The 26,025-nt window shown below is 46.0% G+C and overlaps 2 protein-coding genes across 4 annotated transcripts in view; both read right to left on the bottom strand.

The window, feature by feature from the left end:
- The window catches only part of LOC146207034 (cyclin-dependent kinase 14-like), a 222,876-nt gene that overhangs the window by 139,988 nt on the left and 56,863 nt on the right, over window positions 1-26,025 (bottom strand). The window lies entirely within an intron of this gene.
- On the bottom strand, window positions 22,084-24,504 carry LOC146207036 (uncharacterized). The gene has a single exon (XM_084592520.1). The coding sequence runs from the start codon at window positions 24,047-24,049 to the stop codon at window positions 22,328-22,330; it is 1,722 nt and encodes a 573-aa protein (XP_084448646.1). The 5' UTR covers window positions 24,050-24,504; the 3' UTR covers window positions 22,084-22,327.

Below are 26,025 nucleotides of genomic sequence, written 5' to 3'. Positions count from 1 at the left end.
GTCACCAGGATGTTGAAAATGTATACTTAAGACGGGTGTTTGGGCGCGAAAAGCGAGACTGACTGCCGACTTATGACTCGGGGCAGGAGGCCGCGAACTGCGTTCGCGAAAGCAAAATGTGTTTTTCACCCGTTCAATAAAGTGCCCGTAGCGCTCGAAAAGTTGTCCCGTCCGTTTCCTGCAATGTGTCCCCGGATCAACGGACCATCTGGAACACCACATCATCTATATATATATAATAGAAAGTTAACTATGCATGTTCAGCAAACAATAAAATTCTGTATAATTTGACCTCAAGTGTGTTTTCCCAATTTCCTCCAAATTATGAACGTGCATTAAAATCTCCAAAGTTGGTAGCTGCTCCCAAAGGCAAGTCAAATTGGCAGTGCTACAAAGAACAGCCAGATGACATTTTTCTTCATTTATCCTTTCCTTAAAGGGGTCAGTCATCAACAGGGTCAGTCAATGTATTGCCATTTTGTACTGTGAATAACATACAGATCTGCGATTCTACACGCAAAGTTTCAGTGCCTAGCGAGCGGCGCATATTACGATTGGAAGACTGATCGCTTAAAAGCAGAAAAGTGACAATGTTAGTAATGTAGAAACAAATTCAATAAATAAAATGATGGTATAGTTAACAAATCTAAAACAATAATTAGGATATAGGGAGTAAAATATAGATATAAAATAAGATATAGGGCGACAACTGTTCCTGCAGCCATATGTTAAGGAGTCGTCACCAACTGGCCTTGTTCCGGAGCTTCGCCATGCAATCCAGCGACATGTCTCTGAAGTCGACCCTAATCCTGCTCCTCAATCAGCCCCGGTCGCACCCTCAATGCCAATCTCCACGCCCACAATTTCATCATCCGACGTTACGCCACTGTGCTACGCTCCAGCATTCGCGCCGACTCCTCCTCAGGTACTGCGTCGCACGTATACCGAAGTCACTTCAAGTCCACCGCCTGAGCCCGCACATGCCTATGCTTCCCCCCTATGCATTCGGCACCAACAGCTTTTGCTCGCCCCTTGCTTCAGACACCATCTCCATGGCACACTTCAGACAACAGGCCTATTTGCTACCATTGCAGCATCCCTGGGCACACTACACGCTACTGCCGGCGCCGCTTAAAAATAGGCTTTGCTGCACGGCCTGTGCCACCTTATTTGGCCCCCCCGTTCCCACGACTCCTTAACCTCTCACTTGACGACTCCTTAAAACCTCTCATGATAAGCTCCATAAAACCCCGGCCCTCAGTCACCAGCGGCTGCGGAACAACTGACCACGGCAGCGGTCAGACCTGTGACGCAGCAGGGGGTGCTAAGAACTTCTGGCTCCGCTGGACAGGCCGCCATTGGAAACTGACCCTGGCAACGTTTAACGTTAGAACCCTAGCTAGTGAAGCTAGTTTAGCAGTGCTGTTAGAGGAACTAGAGGGCATGAAATGGGATGTCATAGGGCCTAGTGAGGTTAGGAGGCCGAATGAGGCATATACTGCACTGAAGGATGGGCATGTACTGTGTTATCGAGGTTTACTAGAGAGGCGACAACTAGGAGTAGGTTTCCTTGTCAATAAGTATATAGCGGGTAATATAGATGAATTCTATAGTATTAATGAGAGGGTGGCAGTCATCGCAATTAGGCTTAATAAGCGGTATAAACTGAAGGTTGTACAGGCCCCTATGCACCTACATGTAGTTATGATGACCAGGTAGTTGAAAGCTTCTACGAAGATGTAGAATCGGTAATGCAAAAAGTAAAGACGCAGTATACTGTACTAATGGGCGACTTCAATGCCAAGGTAGGCAAAAAGCAGGCAGGAGACCAGGCAGTAGGTGACTATGGCATTGGTTCTAGGAATAGCAGGGGGGAGTTACTAGTTGGGTTTGCAGAGCGCAATAACTTAAGAATCATGAATACTTTCTTCAGCAAACGGAAGAACCGAAAATGGACATGGAAAAGTTAACGGGGAGACTAAAAATGAAATTGACTTCATAATGTGTTCAACCCCCGCCATTGTGCAAGATGTAGAGGTAATCAGGAAAGTGCGATGCAGTGACCACAGGATGGTGAGGTCCCGAATTAGCCTAAATCTGAAGAAGGAGCACAACAGATTAGTAAGAAAGAAACCCATCAACAAATTAGCGGTGAGGGGGAGGGCAGAAGAATTCAGGATCTCGCTACAGAATAGATATTCAGCTCTAACCGAGGATGGCGACATTACCCTAGAAGCAAGGAACAATAATTTTAGAGATATCATTACTGAGTGCGCGGTAGAAGTAGGCGGTAGGATAGTTAGAGAGGATACCGATAAGCTGTCTAAGGAGACGAAAGATTTGATTAAGAAATGCCAGAGTATGAAAGCTTCCAATCCAAGAGACCAGATCGAATTGGCCGAGATATCAAAGCTAATCAATAAGCACAAGGTGGCTGATATAAGGAAGTATAACATGGAGAAAATTGGGCATGCTGTAAAGAACGGGGGAAGCCTTAAAGTGGTAAAGGCATAGGCAAAAACCAGATGTATGCGATAAGGAGCAAGGCGGGCAACGTCATCACGAATATGGACAAGATAGTCAAAGTAGCCGAGGAGTTCTATACAAATCTCTACAGCAGCCTAAGTAGTCACGACCGTAAGGAGATTGGCGGCAGGGTAAAACAGTCAGACGTTCCACCAGTGACGAAGGACGAGGTCAAGAAAGCATTAGAAACTATGAAAAGGGGGAAATCAGCTGGAGAGGATCAGATAACTACAGATTTGCTAAAGGACGGGGGGGATATCGGGCTAGAAAAACTGGCCACCCTGTATACGCAGTGCCTGGTGTCATCGATGGTACCGGAACCATGGAAGAATGCAAACATTATCCTCATTCATAAGAAAGGGGACTCTAAGGACCTTGATAATGACAGACCAATCAGCTTACTGTCTGTTATGTATAAGGTAATTACTAAGGTAATCCCTAATAGAATCACGACAACCTTAGACTGCAATCAAGGAAAGGATCAAGCAGGTTTTCGGAAACGGTACTCTACTATCGATCATATCCATACCATCAACCAGGTGATAGAAAAATGCTGAATATAACCAGCCTTTACCCTCATACATAGCATTTATTGATTACGAAAAAGGATTTGACTCAGTTGAAACCTCGACGGTGATGCAGGCATTGCAAAATCAGGGGGTAGACGAGCCGTATGTGAAAGTGCTGGAAGATATATATAGTGGCTGCACAGCAAACATAGTTCTGCGTAAAGAAAGTAACAAAATTCTCATAAAGAAAGATGTTAGGCAAGGAGACACGATCTCCCCAGTGCTATTAACAGCTTGCTTAGAGGAAGTATTCAGAGACTTGGAATGGGAGCAGTTAGGGATAAGGGTAGATGGAGAATACCTCAGTCATCTGCGATTTGCTGATGACATTGCCTTGCTAAGTAACTCGGGGGATGAACTGCAAATAATTATTGATGATCTAGACAGGAAAAGTAGAAAGGTAGGCTTGAAAATCAATATGCAGAAGACTAAGGTAATGGTCAACAGCCTCGGGAAGGGACAGCAGTTTACATTAGGTAGCGAAGTACTGGAAGTAGTAGGCGATTATGTCTACTTAGGACAGGTAGTAACCGCAGATCCGGACCATGAAAAGGAAATAACAAGAAGAATAAGATTGGGATGGAGCACATTTGGCAAGCACTCGCAGATTATGACTCTCAGCTTACCGGTATCGCTCAAGAGGAAAATATACAACAGTTGCATTTTACCTGTACTCACCTATGGGGCTGAAACGTGGAGGCTAACCAAGAGAGTTCTACTTAAGTTGAGGACAACCCAGAGGGCTATGGAACGAAAAATGGTAGAGATAGGAAGTGTGCAGAGTGGGTCAGAGAAATAACTCAAGTAACCGACATTCTAGTGGAAATTAAGAAGAAGTGGGCATGGGCAGGACAAGTAGTGTGAAGAGAGGATAACCGATGGTCGCTTAGGGTAACAAACTGGATTCCAAGAGAAGGAAAGCGTAGCAGGAGGCGGCAGAAAGTTAGTGGGCGGATGAGGTTAAGAAGTTCGCGGGGGTCAAGTGGATGCAGCTTGCACAGAACCGGGTTAAGTGGAGAAATATGGGAGAGGCCTTCACCCTGCAGTGGGTATAGTCAGGCTGATGATGATGATGATTCCCAGTCCCATCGGGTCCTCCAACAGAACCCCCTAATCCTCAGAACTTCCTCCCTCGTCGTTCATCACCACGTCGCCACTCCATTTCGCGAATGCACCGACGACCCGCTACCCAGCCGGAAAACTAACCGCCGCAGTTCGCGAGGCAAGAACTGAGTATTCAACAGAATTTCAAAGTCCTCATCTTAATTCCGCGAATGTTATTGCTGTAATCGTTGAAGGTGTTCATACTGTTGCGCTCGTCGACACCTGTGCCGCTGTATCAGTTATCAGCCAAAAACTCTGCCGCTCCCTCCGAAAGGTGACTACGCCTCTCGAGGGACTATCGCTTCGTACCGCATCCGCTCGCAGTATACAGCCGACAGCTGTCTGCACTGCTCGCGTCGTTATTGCTGCAGCCTTGTACATCATCGAAGTCGTCGTTCTCCCCACATGTTCTCATGACGTCATTCCCAGCTGGAATTTATTCTCCCACCATTATGCCATCATTGACTGCGCCAGTCCTCAAGTAGAGCTCATTGAACCAAACCGTCTGATGCCCTGCTCCATGAGTCGTGTCCTCGTTCCGCGGCCAAACTCCTCGTAGCTCATGACACAACCATCCCACCCGTTAGCGCTGTTCTGGTTCCCCTCACTGCCTCTTTTCCTACCGCCGCGACAGTCTTCTTTCTGCCCTCTAACGTTGTCTGCTGCCATCGCTACTTACCGCTGCCGTTTGCTGTCCTGGATAAACAACAGCGCTTGCACACTCCAATCGTCTTGCATCTCCCGTTATGTTGATCAAAGGGGAGTGTCTCGGCCGCATCAAGCCCGTGGACCATCTGTTCGCCTTTGATGATGTGTCATTACCTGTTTGCCAAGTTGACGCCTTGATTCCAACTCGTGTGACTTCCAATCCGCTACAGCGGGACCTTTTCGGCCATTCTGTGGACAGCGCTCTAGAGCCGCGTCGCCGCAAGCAACTTCTTAACCTTCTGCGCCAATTCCGCTCCTCCTTTGACACCCCGCAATCTTCCTTGCACCGCACGACGACCGTTTCCCACCTCACCGACACTGGCGCTCATTCACCTCTCCATCAGAGGCCGTATCATGTGTCCCCGACTGAGCGCAGTATTATTGCCCAACAAGTTGATGACATGCTACAATGCGGAGTAATTAGAGAATCCTGTAGTCCACGGTCGTCTCCTGTGGTCCTAGTTAAGAAGGATGGCTCAATACGATTTTGTGTTGATTATCGCCGCCTCAACAAAATTACTCGTCGTCATGTGTACTCCCTCCCAGGAATCGACGATGCCCTAGACTGCTTGCAAGGCGCAGAATTCTTTTCCTCATTTGCGCTCCGGGTATTGGCAGGTGCCCATGGCAGAGGCGGATCATGCTAAGACTGCCTTTATTACCCCAGACTGACTATACGAATTTAATGTTACGCCATTCGGACTCTGTATTGCCCCAGCCACATTTGAAAGAATGATGGACACCGTACTGCACGGCCTGAAATGAAACATCTGTTTATGCTACCGCGATGATATTGTCGTCTTTTCAACCGACTTCCTGACCCACCTGACTCGACTTCGTCAGGTCTTCATCTGCCTAACCGGCGCTGGTCTTCAACTGAACCTCAAAAAGTGCCGTTTCGGTGCCCGCCAGCTCACAATACTCGGACATGTTGTGTGCAAAGATATCCTGAGAAGATGCGCGCCGTTGCTGACTTTCCGAAACCGGCCACTTTGAAACAACTGCGAAGCTTCGTGGGCCTCTGCTCATACTTTCGTCGTTGTGTTCGGAATTTCGTGACCATCATAGCCCCCCTAAGACAGCTCTTGAAAGGCACCCCTAACCTCTCCTCTTGGTCGCCAGCCTGCGATGATGCATTCGCGACGCTGCGCAATGTTCCGACGTCAGCGCAATCCTTCGCCATTACGACCCTACTGCACCAACAGAACACGGAGTTAGCCAATGAACGGGGCGTGACGTCTCTCCAAAAATCACGTGGACATCTGAAGAAGAAAAAAAAACGAGCGGTGTGCACAAGGAGATTGCGGGGTATGGGTGTGCCCCCCTTCCCCCAGCAGTCTGCGATGCAAAAAAATAAACAGCAAGAACAAGAAAGTCGCTCTCCAGCACCCATCTTTTGAAGAAAGACAAGACGGGGACATGAAATTTCACCAAAAAAAATTTAGAAGCGAACATGTGCTCCCAAACTACTTCAGTTTCTAAGGAAATTTTAATACTTTAAGTCCTATGGGGGTTTCACGGGTAATGCAAAATACTTCGTTGTGGCAAAAATTTCATTAAAGTGGTGTTCATTGTACCGGAATTCAAGTGTCTACCTTCCAATCCTTGGCTTTACTGCATGTAGCCATCCTTCTTGCCATTGCTGTCACATTGTACTCCTAATGTGTGGCACTGATATGGTATGTTCTCAATGACACAGCGAGTCTGCCTCATTTCCTGATATGCAATGATGACTTAAGTTACACTGCACTTTAATGTCCAAGTTTTAGTGAGTAGACAAAGGGTTGGTAAAGAGGGAATTCAGGATCACCATTTCCAAGAGCATAGGGAGGTTACAGCACTCAGTGTGAGTAGATGTGGGTACTTTCTATTATGTGTCTCATGGCTAACAGGACACCATAACATTCAGCACATAATATACTTGTGTGTTTGTGCAATGTTTTTGACTGCAAGAACTGAGGTCCAAGTGCTGCACATGAGACTTAAGCAATTGAGGACCCATGTTTCTCCATCTCAAAGTAACAGCTGCGTGCATTTCCCAAGGAGGGATTGCATCTTTTAAGGAAGCGCTTATACTCGCGGTGACCGTCCGTCCGTTACATCCAAAGGCTGGAACAGTGCCACCTGTGACCCTACCCCGCACCAACACACACACCCCTCAGCAACAGGGCGCATGCGGAACTGTGCACCTGCACTGGCAGGCGGAGCGAGTACAACAGCGCTCCTTCGCCAAACGTGTCGTTGTCCATCCATCTGTAATGCTTTCGTTTTGTGGGAGGCGGTAGCTGGCAGCTGACATGGCCGAGCACTAAATGGACGTAGAGCTTCCTAACATTATGTTAGGCAGGAGCTGCCAACTCGGGCCTCTCCTTTCGTATGGGAGGGTGATATCAGAATCAGCCTGCCAAGATGCATTCACGCTATCTGTAGGCCACGCAAGCACGTTCATATGGCTCGATTAAAGTGGGGCTTTATATGCTGGCTAGTAGCTTAAACAGAGAAAAAGAGGTGCCGTAGTGGAGGGACCACTGCGTGATAGAGGCTTTCGCCTTATCGCAGTTCAGTGACTCAAAGTGCCCCTAGAATGGAGGTTGTATGAAGACTGGAAACCGGAATTCACAGGTCTTCAATATGTATGGCTACTCTGATCGGGTATGGTGCTCTTCTCAAGAACAGTTGTGCGCTAGATGTGTCAAGCAGAAGCTGACGGCACGGACGCTCCAGTTGGCACAGCACCTTCGTGACATACATTATGCCTATAAACTCCCTTCTTTGTTGCAGTGACTATAGAGGCTAGCAACTGGGCAAAAAGTGTCTGTGGCGAGACTACAGTGAACTAGAATATTGGGTAGTGTGCTCACAGCTCCGCTCGAGGTGTCCCCGCCGGTGTCGACGGGGAGCGGCGGCGCGCGGTGGCGCTGCGCGAGTCTCCACGGTAGGTGCTTCGATGCGCGCGCGCTCCGCGCTCGGCCGGCGTCGCAGTAGCCGCGCCGACAAATTGAAATATTACCGCGACATTTGCGTGGTTTTTGCAGAAATGGCTAAGCGGACCTTGAATTGAGTTTCACATCTGCGCTGTGCACATGTTCAAACAACGTTAATCAATGCGCTTGGCTCGTTGGGACGTTCACCTAATTGCCATTCGTGCCTGCATTGTTTCCCTGGAAAGAAATTATAATTCACTGCATATCCGGGGATTATACAGCTTTTCATTAATGTTCAATGTCAATAGTAATAGCATGGGATTCATGCCAGGGACAAACGAGGCATGAAGGAGTATCGGCCGCAACAAATGTTTATTCACAAGCACCCAAGCTGCAGCACACAAAAACAAGAGGGGCATGGAGATGACAGGTAGAATGAATGCATGTAATTCTGGCAAAGTAAAAGGGAAGATGTATTATTTACAACTCGCGTTTTTCGCAGAACAGGAGGCGCATCACAAGTTTTTCAAACAGCATTACCAGCTTCTGCATACTTATTTGGAGAGACATAAAGTCACTGCTTTATGAAACATATGAACAGATTTGTCACCGCTGCATATATTTATGTTCACGCATTTTGCGGGTTATTTCCTTCACTTGCTCCAGCACTTCACAGCAGCGTTAGCAACGGCTTAACTTGAGGTGTTTCGCGCGTTCTCGTTTTTCTGCCTTTTTTTGATTAACCCCTTTCACACAGAAGTGCAGTTTGGTGACTAAATAAAACCTTATTACTTCTTCAGACCGGCCTTCTGCGTGAACGGGGCAACCAACTTCTTTATGCAGTCTATTTCTAACCACTTCCAAAATATCAGGAATACTTTCAGAATCTTTTCGTCTGGGGCCAATTCCTACTCTTCTGTTGTTACGGGTATATCAGGCAGACTTGGAAATTTTGCTTTCGAGGGCCCATGAGTTTCAACACCGGTGGGCTTCCTCTTTCTTTGTTGTCTTTCTTTCGGTATCGTTTAGGCCGGCAGATTCGGCAATAGCATCGGTACGGTATCGGAGGATATAATGCTGGCTTCCCACGAGGGATGCGGACTTCTTCCCCCTTCACACATAGTCCCGTAGAACGAAACGAGGTTCGAAATGAAGCTCACAAACAGCACAGCTCTCATCCAGCCGCTTGTCCGAGTGACGGGAGTTGATCTCTCACTGCTTCGATCCTTAGAGCGTCATCTTTGGGAACGCCGAACAGGGCTATTTTTGGGCCACCTATAGTATGCACATAGCCAGTCTTGCATCGGCGCGTAGCAATGGTTTTGACGACGGGCCGGCATATTTTGGTTTGGGTATATCTGCAGTGATGCGGTAATGAAGTCTGTTGTGCGATGTCGCGCAAGGGTCTATTTTATCTCCTTTGTTGTTCAACTTATATGTGAATGATATATGTGACCACGTGAAAGTATCCACCATATTCCTTTACGCCGATGACACTTTACCAGAATCAAGCCATCCTGAGTTTTCATGTGCCCTGGCTAACCTTCAGGAGGACGCTATTAAAGTTAGTGATTGGTTTGTCTCAAACTTAATACAAATAAATAATACCAAATCCCGACTTGTCTGTTTTTGTAACCCCCACAAAGATGTACCAAATGTAGGTTCCATATATTTACACCCCTCATATTGCTCTCTGTGTTCTTATTTGTCAACCTATAGCTAGCGTCCCGTCGGTTAAGTATCTTGGTGTGCACATAGACAGTGATCTGACATGGAATACTCAGTTGATCCCCATTTGTAAAAAACTTAGAAGTGTTGCATGTTTGTTGTTTAATTTGAAAACCATGATGCCTTTTTCTATCAGAAAACTAATCGTCCATGCTCTGTGGCATAGTGTTTTAAAATACGGTATTTATTGTTTTTTTAACTGCTCTTTCACATGAAAATATCGAGTTAATAGGATTTTTAAAAACATCGCTACAAGCGTCCTGTACATGCCACAGAAGAATTTGCCCAGAGGTGTCTTTAGAACAGCCGGTTTGCCTTCTTTTGACAATCTTTTTAAACAAATTGTAGCACTTAAAATATTTTCGGAGCAGTGCATACAGGCACATAAACACGAAACCGGTACCGTTGAGACATGTTCCTCGTTATCTTAAACCGAGCGTGCGCACTCAATACGGTAAAGCAACAAGACGCTATTATGTTCCAGCCATCTTCAACGAACTACCGGACGATGTATTTTCTTTGACCACCCGCAAACCATTGAGAGTTGCTGTTCAAGCGTTAAAGAACCTATAATATGTACTGATGTTATCAGTGCATTTTTGATAGTGTGTTGTGCCAAATGTTTCGTTTTTTTTTGTGTGTGTGTGTGTGCCTCTGATGGAGCTCTGATGTGGCGCGAAGATTGCCGCGGCTGCCGGCTGTCGCCGCACAAGCCCACTTGTGGCTTCGGCGCTTCCGTGTGTGTATGTTGTTTTAACTATACTAAATAAAGATTGTTATTATTAAAATTATTAGCAGTCCGTCCCAGTGAAGCAACCGGTTAGTACAGGCCACGTGTTCGCTAACCCCATCATGTGCGAAAGAAATGCACGAAGAGTTCTGATCTCCAGGTAGAACACGCATACACCGACGCACGTGGTGTAGTCAACACTCGCTTTCGACGGGAGCTTAAACAAGAGCCGGAACTGGCCTTTACTGAACAAACGCTTGAAGTGACCTCCCATATAAGCGCTAAAAAAAACATGCACACAACAGAGCAACAACGAAGCCACAAATGCACACAACGCAGTGACAAATTGAACCGGCGGACAGCGACGGGCGGCGCAAAATCCTACCGTGAAGTCTACCGTGGCGTCACCTGGTGCCGGCGCCGCGAAGCAGACGCCTGTCGACGTACGCGGGGCCTCCGCTCCCCGTTGAGCCGCCGCGGAGTGAGCACACTACCCAATATTCTAGTTCACTGTAGCGAGACGAAGGACGAGGTGGTGCACTGGATTGACCATTTTCCTAAGGGCAGAGCTTGATTCTGACTCGTAGACTACAGAGCCATAGTCAATGCGTGACAGAATTACGCATTTTAGAAGGGTCAAGAGGCAATCAAGATCCCCATGATTGATGAGACAGGATTTTTAGTAGGTTTGATTTCAGACATTTTAATCGCAACTGTTTTATGTGTGCAACGAAGGACAGCTTTTCATCAATTACAATGCCACGGAATGTGTGTTCTTTTTAAATGGCAAGGCTCTGACTATTCAGTGTGATGTTTGGGTCAGGTCTGATGCCACTATGCTTGACGAAAAGAATGCAGACGCACATTTCAGACTCCAATTTAAAGCCACTGTCGTCAGCCCACCTAGACAGTTCGTTAACATTTAGCTGAATCTGTCGTGCACAGATGCCCAAGTTAAGGTTTGAATCTATTCTGGACACTGTCAACATATAAGGAATAAGAAATGGTCTTTGGCAGCACGCTTTTTAGAGAGTTCATTTTGACTATGAAAAGTGTGCAACTGAGAACACAAGAACACCGTCCTCGCATATGAGCTGCTTTGAGTATGAATCGCCAACACAAACTTTGAAGGTACAATACCGCAGGTAGCTTTCTATAGTTTTCACCATATTCCATGTAATGCAGAGAGAGAAGACGTGTGATACTATAGCGCACAAACACATCCCTGACTCAAATGCCCAGCTTGAAATCCAGCTTGGTGTTAGCCAAGAAGACCACTTTCATGGCAGCTGATTAGAGCAATCGGCCTATAAAAGTGTTTTAATATTGGTCGCTTCCTTCCAAGAGTCCTGTCGCCCATATCTTTCAAGAGTGTTCAAATGCAGGTGCCTGAGCATATGTGATCCGATCAGGACTTGCTGCTGTGTTCCCACACGTCTTGCAGGGTGAATCCTGGTCTTTTATCATACTTTCTCTTCTTGTGCCCCAAGAGGGAATAGTGTTGCCCTGCTTGATGTTAGGGAGTCACCACTGGTGCTGACAAGGGGTGCTACGTCCTTTGAGTAAACCTTGTGTGTATCGGAATAAGAGTTCAATGATACCCAGCTCTCTTGTTTGGAGATGCACCGAACACACCTGCCATTTGAACACTTAGCTGCTATTACGTTTTCAGCTGTGGGGTACAGGCATAGCTTCAACCATGCCCTATTTTGACGAGCAGTCTTACATTGTGCATTCCACCAAGGTTTTCGCTTGTTCGTGGTTCGCTCGATGCTTGTAGAATACACTTTTCTACAGCCTCTATATTGTGTAGTGCGATCAAAATACGAGTCAATAACCGATGAACAGGGCAATGTTCATCATCATCATCAGCCTGACTATACCCACTGCAGGGCGAAGGCCTCTCCCATATTTCTCCACTTAACCTGGTTCTGTGCTGGCTGCATCCACTTGACCCCTGCGAACTTCTTAGCCTCATCCACCTACCTAACTTTCTGCCGACCCCTACTACGCTTTCCTTCGCTTGGAATCCAGTTTGTTACTCTAAGCGACCATCGGTTATCTTCTCTTCGCACTACATGTCCTGCCCATGCCCATTTCTTCTTCTCAATTTCCACTAGAATGTCGGTAACTTGAGTTATTTCTCTGACCCACTCTGCACGCTTCCTATCTGTTAATGTTACCCCTACCATTTTTTGTTCCATAGCCCTCTGAGTTGTCCTCAACTTAAGTAGAACCCTTTTGGTTAGCCTCCACGTTTCAGCCCCATAGGTGAGTACAGGTAAGATGCAACTATTGTATACTTTCCTCTTGAGCGATACCGGTAAGCTGCTAGTCATAATCTGCGAGTGCTTGCCAAATGCGCTCTGGAGCTTATTATGAGAGGTTGCGGCCAATTACTGCACCAGGATGGCCAACTCCTGTTCTGGTGAGGGAGTGCGTTGCCGGAGGTGTTCACCGGCATCAGGTCGCACCCCAAACCTGTTTATGCAACTCCATCGACACGTGGATATTTTTTTTTATCCGGTGGAGAATCGTGCGGCACCGGGATTTGATCCCCGGTCCTCTTGCATGCGAGGCGGATGTTCCACCGCTGCCTTGCGGGCAATGTTGAGTGTTCCCTGAATGTTTCGCAATCAGCTGCATATTCTTAAACTTTTTTAGGATTAGCAATACTTTGATTTTTGTTCTCTGCATGGTTTATGAAGATTGTAAATTGGTCACTTCCGTATAAATTGTTGCTGCCAAGAGCATCGGGGAGCTGATAGCTAAATTTATGTCTGTGCATGTTGTCTCTTTTGAGACAACATGATCCTGAGGACAATAAGGATTTTTCAATTAGCACATCTTGGGAGTCTGTTCTCGTACAGCCTCATAATGGGTGGTGTGCATTGAAGTCTAACAAGCAGGAATATCTCTAGAAGTTGGTCAATCAACATTTTTCCTACGTAGGCTGTAATCTGGCAGCATATACAATGAACATATCGTTATTTTACCAAAAATTAAGGCTCATATTGCTACTGTCTCCAAGTCTATATCAAGCAAGACGACAAATAACTGATTCTTGTGCTACAAAGGCAACGCCACTAGATTCATGAGCACTGTCCTGTCTATGTATTGTTTCTGAAAATTTGTGTCTGTTGGTTTTAAAGGGAAGCTGCATCGGTTTTAGATTTCGATGAGTTTCTAGCAGTTGAATTATTGCAGCTTGCACTTAAAGGCGCTAGCATTTGAAACAATGGTGCAATTAGCGATTAAAACCGCGACTGCTATCAGGCTTTACTGCACTGCACAGCGACTGGTTGAGGATGCATGATGACATCATTGGCGGTACCTGTATGTTTCCTGCATAGACACACTTGGTTTGAAGAAATAAAACAAGGTTGCCGAAAACAAAGCCCTAGAAATGTTGATTAGCCCCGTCAGAAGAGGCGCAGCAGAACATGGGCAAAGGCAATGAACATGAGAAATATTACCGTCCGTGATGTCATCACCAAGCTTCTCCACAGTACTTGAATGCTGTGAGAAGCTCAAGGTTTAATCGTCGATTATGCCATCAGTTTGCTTTGCATGCATTATCTACAGCCTATGTAGATTTGAATCCTTAAATATCGCGAAATTCTCAAGTAATGCAGCTGCTCTTTAAATGCCTTTGTTGCAGGCAAAGTATGTTTGGTTGGTATTCAGTGCTAAAGACATCAGCTTGCAGACAATATATAGGCATGTAAAAAGATGACACCCTAAAGCCTCAACAGGAAAAGAAGTGGATTTATGCTTCTTTGCTGCCACCTCCTTCTTTACACAAAGAGTATGCCCCCACATTGTTCTCGCCCATTTCATACATGCATGCCTTGGCTCTGGAAGGAGATCTGACTCATGTAGGACAGCGGTTGAGACTATGGACGAGCATCTTTATTGTGAGGTACATGTTTCTGAAACATCTTAAGCACCTCAACTAGAGCAGTGGAACGAGGGCCAGGAAGAAAGGACAGGTTAGGTTAAAATAACAAAGGTATACTATACAAGGTTACAGAAACTGTGCAGGGCTGTGTTAAGACTTAGCCAGCATTCACAAACGACACACTGGTTGGTGTCAGCTCCCAGCACATTTGATATTTCATGACCTCAGCTGCACCTTTAGGTGGTCTGAAGAGGGAAGCCTTGCACGTTTTGTACTGCACCCGAGTACAATGCATGGCGCTTTCGCCACCAGTTACCTACTACGTAACACAGGAACAGCACAAAATCACAGTGGCGCATGTGCGACGCTTCAAACTGATTGCGCGACAGCCTCTCCCAGTCACCATACTTATATATATATATATATATAACACCTTATTTATCAACATATAAACGAAACATCGGGGGGCGCCCAAGTTCTTGATTTGTAAAGCCGATTTTTTACAGAAAACAGATTTAAAGTTCATGGATTGTTCTGACTGTGATTATCTGGAGTCTGAAAAAACAGCCAGCAAATGTTTTTTAAATAGCTATGGTACAATTGCTCAGAGGATTTTATCACGAGCCTATACTCCTTCTGCCAATATAAATGAAACACCAACAAATATATACGAACCAAAATATTACCAAGGACATAATAAGCCATGGTTCAAAGGAAAATAAAGTGGAAGCCTGCCCATTCCGAGACATGTAGGCATTGGATAAGTTGGGAAAATGATCATATTAAGAACTGAACGATAAAGCTGAGCGATGGCTGTGACGTCAAAGTCAAGTCTAGGTCACGTGAGGTATGAAAAAAAAACAGGAATTTGAATTCACAACGCTAAAGCCAGCCTGCCTCAATAACAGGAATCACAAAAAAGAGTCAGCGTCGCTGTTTTTTCATGCCGCGCATAACAGACTTGATCGTGGCATCACAGCCGTTTCTCGACTGCTGAACTGTAACTGTGGATGAAAGAAAATTCAATTATTATTTAGCAGTCGCAGGCGCAAACCACATGGAGATACGAGAATGCCATATATCCTTAACAAGATGAAAAATGGCACTAAAGCTTGGTGTCTTTACTCCTTTAACAATTACTTTCAATGTATGTTTTCTGCCAAATGCACCACAGCCAGGCCAGTCCCCTCTCACCCAGACACTACGTCAGTCATAACTAAGAAAGTGTTTTGAAACTACTGCAAGAATTATTTTTACTCCTCACCCATTCCAAGTGTTTTTTTTTTAAAGTTGTGCTAATTCCACCAGTGGAGTGAACAGCAATAGCATCTACATAGTGGGATCATGAGCAGTGCTTAAGCTGAAAGTCGCATTTTCTGTTTATAGTTAACGAGTGCCAGAATTTTAACTCTGCACTGTTGTGCCCAAGCAATGGTTCGGGATCGAAGCTGCGAGGAGCTGGGCCTTCCGTGCGCTGCCCGAGGCCTCGAGGAAGAGACTCAATGCCTGATCATCTCCGTTTATTTCTGGAGAGAGACTGCCCTAAACAACTGTACAATAATGGGGGCACGGCTATTTCCAAAGGTCCGATGTAGTCGCCGTTTGTCTTTTGGCGAACTGTCACTGTAACACCGACAAAGGCACACAGCAGTTCGCAGAAAACAGAGCGGTCCCGCCGACGGCTTCAAAGGGACCGTGGAGAACATGCAGCCCTACAGGCGGTGCTCCCTCGTTTCCTCCAGCGCGGCGCAGGTCCCTCCTTCCCATCATTGCGGCATCGAGAGCCTTGTTGAAAGCCAGGGGAGTTGTCCCAATCACAACAAATCCTCCCCCGCTGGGAACTCGCTCTCGGAAGGATGCGGTCTCCTGAAGAGGCGATGTGAAGCCACGTTGTAGATAGGGGTTGGCTCGGGTGTCCCTGCTTTGAACCGGAGTTTTGGCTCTTGATTATTTTACTGACACTGTTGAGTAGCTGCACAAGTAATCACAAGAAAACAACTGGCAAGTGTCAAACTCTCTCCCCGAGATCCACCAGGCTCTTTTGGCTAAAACAAAAATATAAGATGACAAGCGATAGGGAAAATCCGGCCCCGTCCACACTGACCTTGGACTCAGTCTTCACATGCTCAAGACACACACAAAAAAATATATATACGTATGCACCTTGGAATGAATAGCATGTGTCTCGGGTTCCCCTTCCAGACTTTTTGCCCCAGGATGTTCACGCCTCTCCAAACATACCCCTCTGCTCAAAAACAGCGACTTAAGCCATCGGCATTTGTGTTCTTACTGCCTTTTTTTTAATCACATCTCGAAAAAAAATTGCTGCAAAGCCAGGCTCCAGCGAAGGAGACGCCCGTTTTTGCCAGACATATTTTTCAACCACGTTAATGGGCAATGTTCTGTTTCTACTATGAACCTCGATCCGGAGACATAGCAAGCAAGTTTTTGGATCGCCCACACCAGACAGGCGCATTCCTTTTTGGAAGCGCTGTATGCCTCCTCTCTGGTAGTGAGCTTTCGGCTGACATAAAGGACTGGGTGTTCATTTCCCTCGTCATCTTTCTGACACAGTACAGCGCCCATGCCTCTGTTTCTTGCGTCGCACTGTATGATAAATTTTTTCGAGTAGTCGGGGAACCTTAGAATGGGACCACAAACAAGAGGTTGCTTTAGCGCTGTCCCAAACAATGCACTCTGGCTTGCCATTACGACTTGAAGACTTGCGAGTAATTATCTATGTACTGGCGGTAATATCCGACAAGCCCAAGAATGCCCTGACTGCTGCCTTTGTGGCTGGTCGGGGATAGGAAGATATGGCCAGCAATTTGATCTCGGAAGGCCGGCGAAGACCATTTCCTACTGCATGAACAAAATAGCTTACTTCCTGACGAGCGATTTGACATTTTTCAGGCTTTACTGTAAGTCCGGCCTAATGTAACCTGCAAAAAACTTCTCTCAAGTGATGCAGGTGTTTATCCCAACTGTCCGAAAATATTGCCACGTCGTCGAGGCAAAGCTATCCATGCAGCGTAGCACCCTGCTCATCAAGCTTGAAAAACAGAATGGTGCGTTTTTCAGTCCAAAGCTCAGAGCAGTGGGGGCAAACATGCCAAAAGGCATAACAAATGCCTTGAACCGCTGAGCTCTCTCAGTAAGAGGCACCTGCCAGTACCCTCTAACAAGGTCGAGAGTTGAGATGCACTTTGCAGTGCTAACCTGTTCGATCCTCTCTTCAATATTTGAAATTGGGAAAATCTGATCCTTGGTGACCGCGTCCAGTTTCCTGCAGTCATGGGCAGTATCGAAGATACATGTATCATCGATAGTATCTTTAAATACACTTTGTATCGGTATTAGGTATCGTGTGCGGAAAATGAAAGTATCGGAGTATCGGTATCGAAAATACATTTTTAAAGTATCGTGTATTTTGAAGATGCTCGATACTAAAGAAAACTTAAAATATTGAAACCGCAGTGAGACTTTGGGTTGACGGCGCTCGCTCAGACAGTAGTACACGCCCCCTGACAGCTCGGCTTGTAGTACTGCCCGAGTTCCCTACAAATGCCCCTCAGCGCAAAACCACATTTCCAGACCCTCTTTCTTTACAACTGAAGGAGGCAATGGTAAGTAGGTGCTCACAAGGTGCTTTACTTTAGAGCACCAAGTGCCTTTAACAGACACAAAGAGAGATATGAACAAAGCGGAAACGCAAGGTGAACACGCTGTAGGGATCACGCAAATTGCTGCATCCACTCTCCCACCCTTTTTCCATCCGTTCCCCCATCTCTGCGGCGGTTGATTCTCGTCAAGCAGTGCCCTCAGTAAGCTGCTGGATGCAGTAACTTATGCACAACACTCTGCGTGGCGGCTCTGCTTGGCGGCAAGAACACAAGCTTCTAAGGCCTCAGTCCACCACGATGCAGTCGTTTAACCACATTCTTGTAGTTACGGCGTTTGATGGAAAATAAATCCATCCTTTGTAATTGCACAGGGCTCCCTCTAGACTTTTTTTCTGGGAAAAATATATCCAAAATTTTATGAAATGCACGAGATGAAAGCTATGAATGCAATTTTACAGCACAGTTCGAATAACAAATTATGCGTTGTCAAAGAATTTTTTTTGCGAAAAACATTTGAGCAAACCGTGAATAAAGCTTGTAAAGATATCTCTAGCTTGAACTAAGACAAAAATATTTTTTTAATATACTAATTGATTGACACGATATTACACCCTTTCAATTAAAAAAAAATAATTCTATCTTTTATCTACAACCAGCCGTAGTTCACCAGCGACGCTAGTGAACCTTTCTAACTACCTCCAGGATGGTTGAGTCAACATGGCTATGGTTCACTCTTACACGCTGATAGAAGGCATCATTTTATACAACACTGTGGTGTGCTCGTGTGCGTATGTAGAGAGGCTTTCCTCATTTGCGTCGCTTCTAGCACGCCCACATCGCGCTCTTTCCGGATTGAATAACGTTCAGCCATTTTATTTTTCTTATTTTCCTTCTAGCTTTTAACAATATGCAGAGCTTCAAAAGTTTGTTATTGCACTAATAGCAATATAACTGCTCAGTTCTCAAAACGCACGCAGGTTGCACCTTTGTATTTGTATGTATAGCCAAGTGCTCACAGGTCGGTTCGCATGAAGAGCATTTGTTTAAAAAAATATTTCGCTCGGCTGCTTGTGGAAGCAATCGCTTAACAGTAACCATGGCTTCAATTCAATGTGAAATTCTGACAAGGACATCTGCCCAAGCAATATCTCCGTGCTGGCGCATCCGTTCCCCTTCATGGATCACTGCCTTGTCGTGGCGGAGGGGCTTGCGAAACTCTGAAGTCGTGAGCTCTGCTGTGTAGGGCCACCCAAGATAGACAGGTCACAGCAAAGAGTTCTGACAAAATGTGATTCACTGGAGAAGGTAATGGCAACCCACTCCAGTATTTCCTGCCAAGAAAACCCTATGGCCAGTCACAATTCCATTAATGATATGGCGCCGGAAGATGAGCCCCCCCAGGTTGGAAGGCGTCTCACATGTTACTGGGGATGAACAAAAGGCGATTCCTAGTAGCTCCAGGACGAATGAAGCGGCTGGGCTAAAGCCAAAAGGACGCTCAGTTGTGGATGTGTCGAGAAGCGACCGGAAAGTCCGATGTTGCAAGGAGATATATCACATAGCAACATGGAATGTAAGATCTATGACGCAAGGTAAAATGGATGTCGTCAAGCGAGAAATGGACAGATTGAACATTGATATCTTGGGTATCAGCGAGCTCAAGTGGACCGGAATGGGAGAATTTAACTTCGGCGACCATTATGTCTTTTATTATGGGCAAGAATCCAAAAGAAGGAATAGGGTCGCTTTCATAGTAAACAGAAGAATGGGCAAAGCAGTGCTAGGGTACAACCCCAAAAACGACCGAATGATTTCACTTCGGATCCAAGGTCACCCTTTCAACTTAACAGTTATCCAAGTCTATGCACCAACTACTACTGCTGAAGAAGCTGACGTTGAGAGATTTTATGCGGACCTACAATGCCTTTTAGACCGCACCCCATCATCAGACGTCGTTTTTCTCATAGGAGACTGGAATGCTAAGGTCGGGAGTCAAGAAATATCCGGAATTATAGGCAAGTTCGGTCTTGGCGAGCCAAATGAAGCTGGGCAGAGGCTAGTAGAGTTTTGTCAAGAAATCAACCTGACCATAGCGAATACTCATTTTCAACAGCACAAGAGGCGCCTGTACACATGGACTTCACCGGACGGTCTGTACAGGAATCAGATCGATTATATTCTTTGCCGGCAGAGATGGAGAAGCGCTATACAAGCAGTAAAAACAAGGCCTGGGGCCGAATGCGGCACCGATCATCAGCTTCTTGTTGCCAAAATTAAGCTTCAATTGAGGAAAACACAGAAAACTAGAAGGCCTTTCAGGTATGATCTGGATCAAATTCCATTAGAATATGCTGTGGAAGTGAGGAATTTATTTCAAGAATTAGATCTAGAAGACAGAGAGCCCGAAGAGATGTGGACTGATGTTCGTGATATAATAAAAGAAGTTGCTACTAAGGTAGTTCCAAAGCAAAAGAAATGCAAGAAAGCAAACTGGTTATCTGAAGAGGCTTTGCAAATAGCTGAGAAAAGGAGGATGGCAAAAGTTATGGGGGAAAGAGAAAGATACAAGGTTCTCAATGCGGATTTTCAGAACATAGCAAGGAGAGATAAGAATGCCTTCCAGAACATACAGTGCCAAGCAGTTGAGGACAACAGCCAATTAAGGAACACAAGAGCTCTGTATAAGACAATCAAAGATATCAAAGGAAGCTTCTGTGCTAAGCTGGGCGTGATAAAGGACAAACGAGGCAAGGACCTCACTGAAGCCTCAGAGATGGAGAAGAAGAGGTGGCAGGAATACACAGAAGAACTCTACAAGAAGGACCCGAATGTGCAAACCCAACATAAGACGGTTGTGATTGCTGATCTCGAGCCGGGCATCCTGAAGAGTGAAGTTGAATGGGCCTTAGCCAGCCTTGCTAAGAACAAAGCTAGCGGAATTGATGGCATTCCAGCTGAGTTGCTTCAAAACCTCAACCATGACGCTGTTAACATTCTGCATACATTATGTCAAAAGATTTGGACAACCCTGCAGTGGCCACAGGATTGGAGGAGGTCAGTTTACATCCCCAGTCCAAAGAAAGGCAGTGCCAAAGATTGTTCCAACTACCGCACGATCGCGCTTATTTCGCATGCTAGCAAGGTGATGTTGAAAATCCTCCAAAGTAGGCTGCAGCAGTATGTGGATCGGGAGCTTCCGGACGTGCAAGCTGGGTTTCGCAAGGGCAGAGGAACTAGAGACCAAATTGCCAACCTTCACTGGATCATGGAAAAAGCAAGAGAGTTCCAGAAACCCATCTACTTCTGCTTTATTGATTATGCGAAAGCGTTTGACTGCGTAGATCACAGCAGACTGTGGCAAGCTCTCCAAGAGATAGGAGTTCCAATTCACCTCATCTGTCTCCTCAGGAACCTGTATGAAGGGCAAGAGGCCACAGTCAGAACTGGGCATGGTCTTACTGATTGGTTTCCGATTGAGAAAGGAGTGAGGCAAGGCTGCATACTGTCGCCCTGCCTATTTAACCTATATGCAGAGTGCATCATGAGGAAGGCCGGTCTGGACGAGTCTTCAGCTGGAGTGAAGATTGCTGGAAAACGTATCAACAACCTTAGATATGCGGATGATACCACTTTAATGGCAGAAAGTGAAGTGGAACTCAAGAGACTTCTGATGCGCGTACAAGAAGAGAGTGAGAAGTTTGGGCTTAAACTGAACATTAAAAAGACAAAGATCATGGCGTCTTGCCCTATCAAGTCCTGGAGCATCAATGGACAAGGAGTGGAAGCTGTGACAGATTTTCTCTTCTTGGGCTCCAAGATTACCTCGGAAGGTGACTGCAGCCATGAAATTAGGAGACGCCTGCTTCTGGGAAAGAGAGCAATGGTTAGCCTTGACCGCCTAGTAAAGAGCAGAGACATTAGTCTGCCAACCAAGATCCGTATAACTCGTGCTATGGTCTTTCCAGTTGTGATGTATGGATGCGAGAGTTAGACTGTGAAAAAGGCTGACATTGACGCGTTTGAATTGTGGTACTGGCGAAGACTCTTGAGAGTTCCTTGGACTGCCAGAAGATCAAATCAGTCGATTTTGTCGACCATAAACCCCGACTGCTCATTGGAGGGTCAAATTCTAAAGCAGGGTTCGTACAGGTGGCAAAGAAAAAAATTCAAGAATATTCAAGGAATTTCAAGCCCCCATAGGAGGATTTTCAAGGCCCCCTTCGAGGGCTTAATTTTTTTTTCCCATGTCAAAGATCTTCAAACAGTGCTCTCAAAACGTCTGAAATATTTATTCCACAAAGAAAAAAACATCACTACGCAGATTTGCTTCTATTGCACAGAAAAAATTAAATATAGCTTCATTAAATATCACAGTGAAAGTTTGGTTATATCCCGCAGAAAAGCAAAAAATTAGTTTTATAAAATTGTTGGTTATTTCCTATACCCTCACAAAATATTGTCCACTGCTTCAACTGCACAAAACAAAAAAATCCTTAGGAAGCAGCTCCTCAGGGCTACTTCAGGGGAGCTCCAGCAGCTTTTGCGTGCAGGAGCTCCGTGTACTCGGCCAGCACCGTGTCTCGAAGGTGATCAGCCATTCTACCAGCAGTGATGAGGGTGTCCAACACTTTTCTGAAACCTGCAAGGCATTCCTCTGGCTCCGAGCACATCTGTCGTGGGTCTAGTGAAGAAAGGCCCCTAACAAATGCAAACTTCAAGGGGCTTCTGTCTAGAACTTTCTTTGTGGCACTGATCAAAAACTGTTTACATTCCATCCGGAATTGAAACACGTCCTTTGAGCTCACTTTAGAATTCTTGAGAACTTGCTCTGCTTTGTAGCCTATATCCACCTTTTCAAGTGGAACATGGTTCTCGGCATTATCAATGCCGATCTTCAGCAGACCCACTATCCCTTTGGCAGACAGGATCGAACATTTCAAAAACTTCGTCAGCAGCTTTCTGAGAACAGCTTCTAAATCCCTTGCAAGGAAAAAAACCATTGGTTTGTCTGTCTGGTACTCTACCAGAAAAGGGTTCAGTGCCATCGCCACACATAAGGCAAAATTCAACTTTGCTGGCAGCAAAGCATCACAGCAGAACTCCCACAAGTTATTGAACGATGCACATTTTGGCAGGTTGACTTCTTTTTTTCTAGCAGCCTCAATGTACTTTTTCATGTCACACCACAACAGCAACGCTCTCTCAATTACAGGAACATTCTCCACCCACCGGTGGGCGACAAACTTAAGAGGAAAGGTATCTTGGCCTGTAACTGCCGAAAAGTCCTGTCTCCGTGCTGGAGCACCTTCAAAAATTGCACTCAGACTAGACAACAAGCAGTCAAGTCCCCATTTAGTCGCTGAAACTCCAGCCCTATAAGCATTGTGCACTGTGCGTAGCCCACAAGTGCCTAAGTCCACGCACAGAACTTGGTGGTTTTGTTGCAAGTGCTCTTGAAGACCTTTGAAGAACTTCAGATTGACATTGGGCCCATCCATCGATATCTGAAGAATCTTGGCAAGAGGCAAAGGCTCGAGGGCGCTTAGCAACTTTTCCTGAATGTCATCGGCTGTGGAATGCCCCATAAAAACGGAGGTGTAATACCTGGTCGTCACTTGGTGAGCAGAGTCCCAACACCTCACGTGCACATCCATTTGCTTACTTTGCAGAAAGTCATTTGCCGACTCGTCAAACAGTATGACATAGAATTCACACTGTTCCATTTCTCGCTGCAATGCTGAAAGAAAGAACGGCCTGAGACCGTGACACGTCATATAGGCACATTTCTTTTCACCACAAGAAAACGCCTTTGTCACTTCACTGTCCGGAAACATGTGCTGAAATAGCTCCCCTGCTTGGGATGACGACCGGTACGAAAAGTGGGATGTCACAACTTTCAGAGTCCAAAGGATTTCAGCGTCAGTGACAAGCTCGTGCGCTTTGCAAGCATCGTTTAGGCTTGGCGACTGCGAGGAACACGTGCTAGTAGACTGCTCTACCGCGACCGGCGTCAGGTACCTTTTCAACGCGCTCCCTTGCACTACCTTCATTGCACCAATATGCTTGCCGCTTTTCATGTGACTTTTTAAAGCGGATTCACCCATGGCAGTCACATCCACAGTTTTACCGCAAAGCTTGCACTTAGCCCGATGTGGACTCGTTGTATCAGGCGCAATCCACTGCTTGTATTCGTCATGGTGGAGCCACGTAGCCTGAAACTTGCTCTCTCCGGGCATTGTGTCACATATGAAAATATCACGTGCGCTGACAGGCAGAAGCCACGCTCATTCCAAAAATGCAAGCACTAGGGCAACGCCAGCGTAGACCCGGCTCGGTAAACCTATCTAAAAACGTTGGGCTCGGTGAGTGATGGCGATGCGATAGCGATGGGACGACGCAGCCGCGCGCCCACTGCAGTGTTGCCAGCCGCCTAACGAGAATGCGCTAAATAGGCTAAAAATCGATACGTTTCCTTCCCCGCAGTTCATTCAGAACTCAGTCAATAATAAAACTTTAGCAACAAAAACGTTTTCATGACGAAAAACACCAGTTCAAATTTAGTATTCAAGGAATTCAAGAATCTTCAAGGACCAGTCATAAATTCAAGGTTTTTAAGGGCCTTGAAAACAGACTTCCGTAATTCAATGGTATTCAAGGTTTTCAAGCACCTGTGCGCACCCTGTAAAGTTAAAGCTCAGCTACTTTGGTCATCTGATGAGAAGAGAGGAGTCGCTGGAGAAAGATTTGATGTTGGAAAAGGTTGAGGGTCGCCGGAGAAGGGTTGGGCATCAAACGCGATGGTTAGATGGCATCCTCGAGGCACCGCAGATGAAGTTATGTGATGTTAGGAAGATAGTGAGAGACCGGAAAGTGTGGCGTGACATGGTCCATAGGGTCACGAAGAGTCGGACACGACTGAACGACTGAACTGAACTGAACTGGCGCATCCGTTAAGCTTTCAGAAAAACTATGATATAGGAATGCTCTAAAAATTCCAGAAAGCAAGGTAAAATTTCCTAATGCCGCTAATCGTATCACCACCTTAATTATGTTAGGATTTCAGTAATGTATCCAAGTATCGACAATACAGTAGAGTATCTGTATAAACTCCATTTCGATCCTGTACCTTGTATCGAGATCGGAAATACAATTTTTCAGGGTATCGTGTATCACCATCGAAGATACTTTTTCGAAGTATCTTGCCCAGCCCCGGTTTTCATTAATCGGCACAGGGTCGCGGATCTTTCCCTGGCGCTTCAACAATGATCATAGGCAAGCTATAATCGCTCTCAGCTTCCTGAATAACGCCTAGCTCTAACATCTTTTCCACCTCTCGTTGGAGGATATCCCGGTGGTGTGAAGACATTCTGTAAGGCTTTGAGTTGACCGATGCCGTGTCAGTTAGCTCGATGTCGTGGGCGACCAGATTTGTTCTTCCTGGTCGCCTCGAGAACAAATCTCTAAACTCAGCGATCAGTCTGCGGAGGCTCTCTGCCTGCTCTCGGTCAAGAGAATTGGGTTCGAGGCGAGTTCCTCAATCTCAGCTGCCGTGTAATCTGCCCGTGTGCTGTGCGATGTCAGTGCATGTTAAAGAACTCCAGGTGGTCGAAATTTTCGGAGCCCTCTACTATGGCGTCTCTCAGAGCCGGAGTTGCTTTGAGACATTAAACCCCACAAACCAACCAACCAACCAGATGCCGTGTAATCACGCCTTTCATTTTCAACGCTTGGAATTTCAAAGCTGACCTCCTCTGGCATGTTTAACGCAAGGTTTACGATTGACTGCCTTTCAAAATAGGGCTTCAAAAGATTCACGTGATAGATTTTGCAAATACTTCGTTTGCCCGGCATTCGCACTACGTAATTTGTCGCCGAAAGCTTCTCCAAAACAACAGCAGGACTGTCCCACTGAATCTCGAGTTAGTTGGCCTTCGACGGTCACAGGACCATCACCTTATCATTCGGATTGAATGACCATTCTTTAGCACCGCGGGCGTAATAGACCTTAGACATGTCTCTGTTCTCCTTCATTTGCGCTTCGGCTAATTTGCCTGCCCTGTCTAGACTTTCCAGAAACCTCAGGACGTACTCCACGACTGTGGAATCCTCTCCTCGGCCCTCCCAAATCTCTCTCAACAGGAGCAAAGGAGGTCGGAGATTCCTCCCGTACATCAGTTCAGCGGGTGTAAACCCCGTTGACTCGTGACGCACC

This window comes from Amblyomma maculatum, chromosome 1 (genome assembly GCF_055883805.1).
Source record: "Amblyomma maculatum isolate TAMU_Amacu chromosome 1, ASM5588380v1, whole genome shotgun sequence".
Lineage (NCBI taxonomy): Eukaryota > Metazoa > Arthropoda > Arachnida > Ixodida > Ixodidae > Amblyomma > Amblyomma maculatum.
Note: the sequence above shows the minus strand (reverse complement) of the source record. Positions and strands in the feature narration are given on the sequence as shown.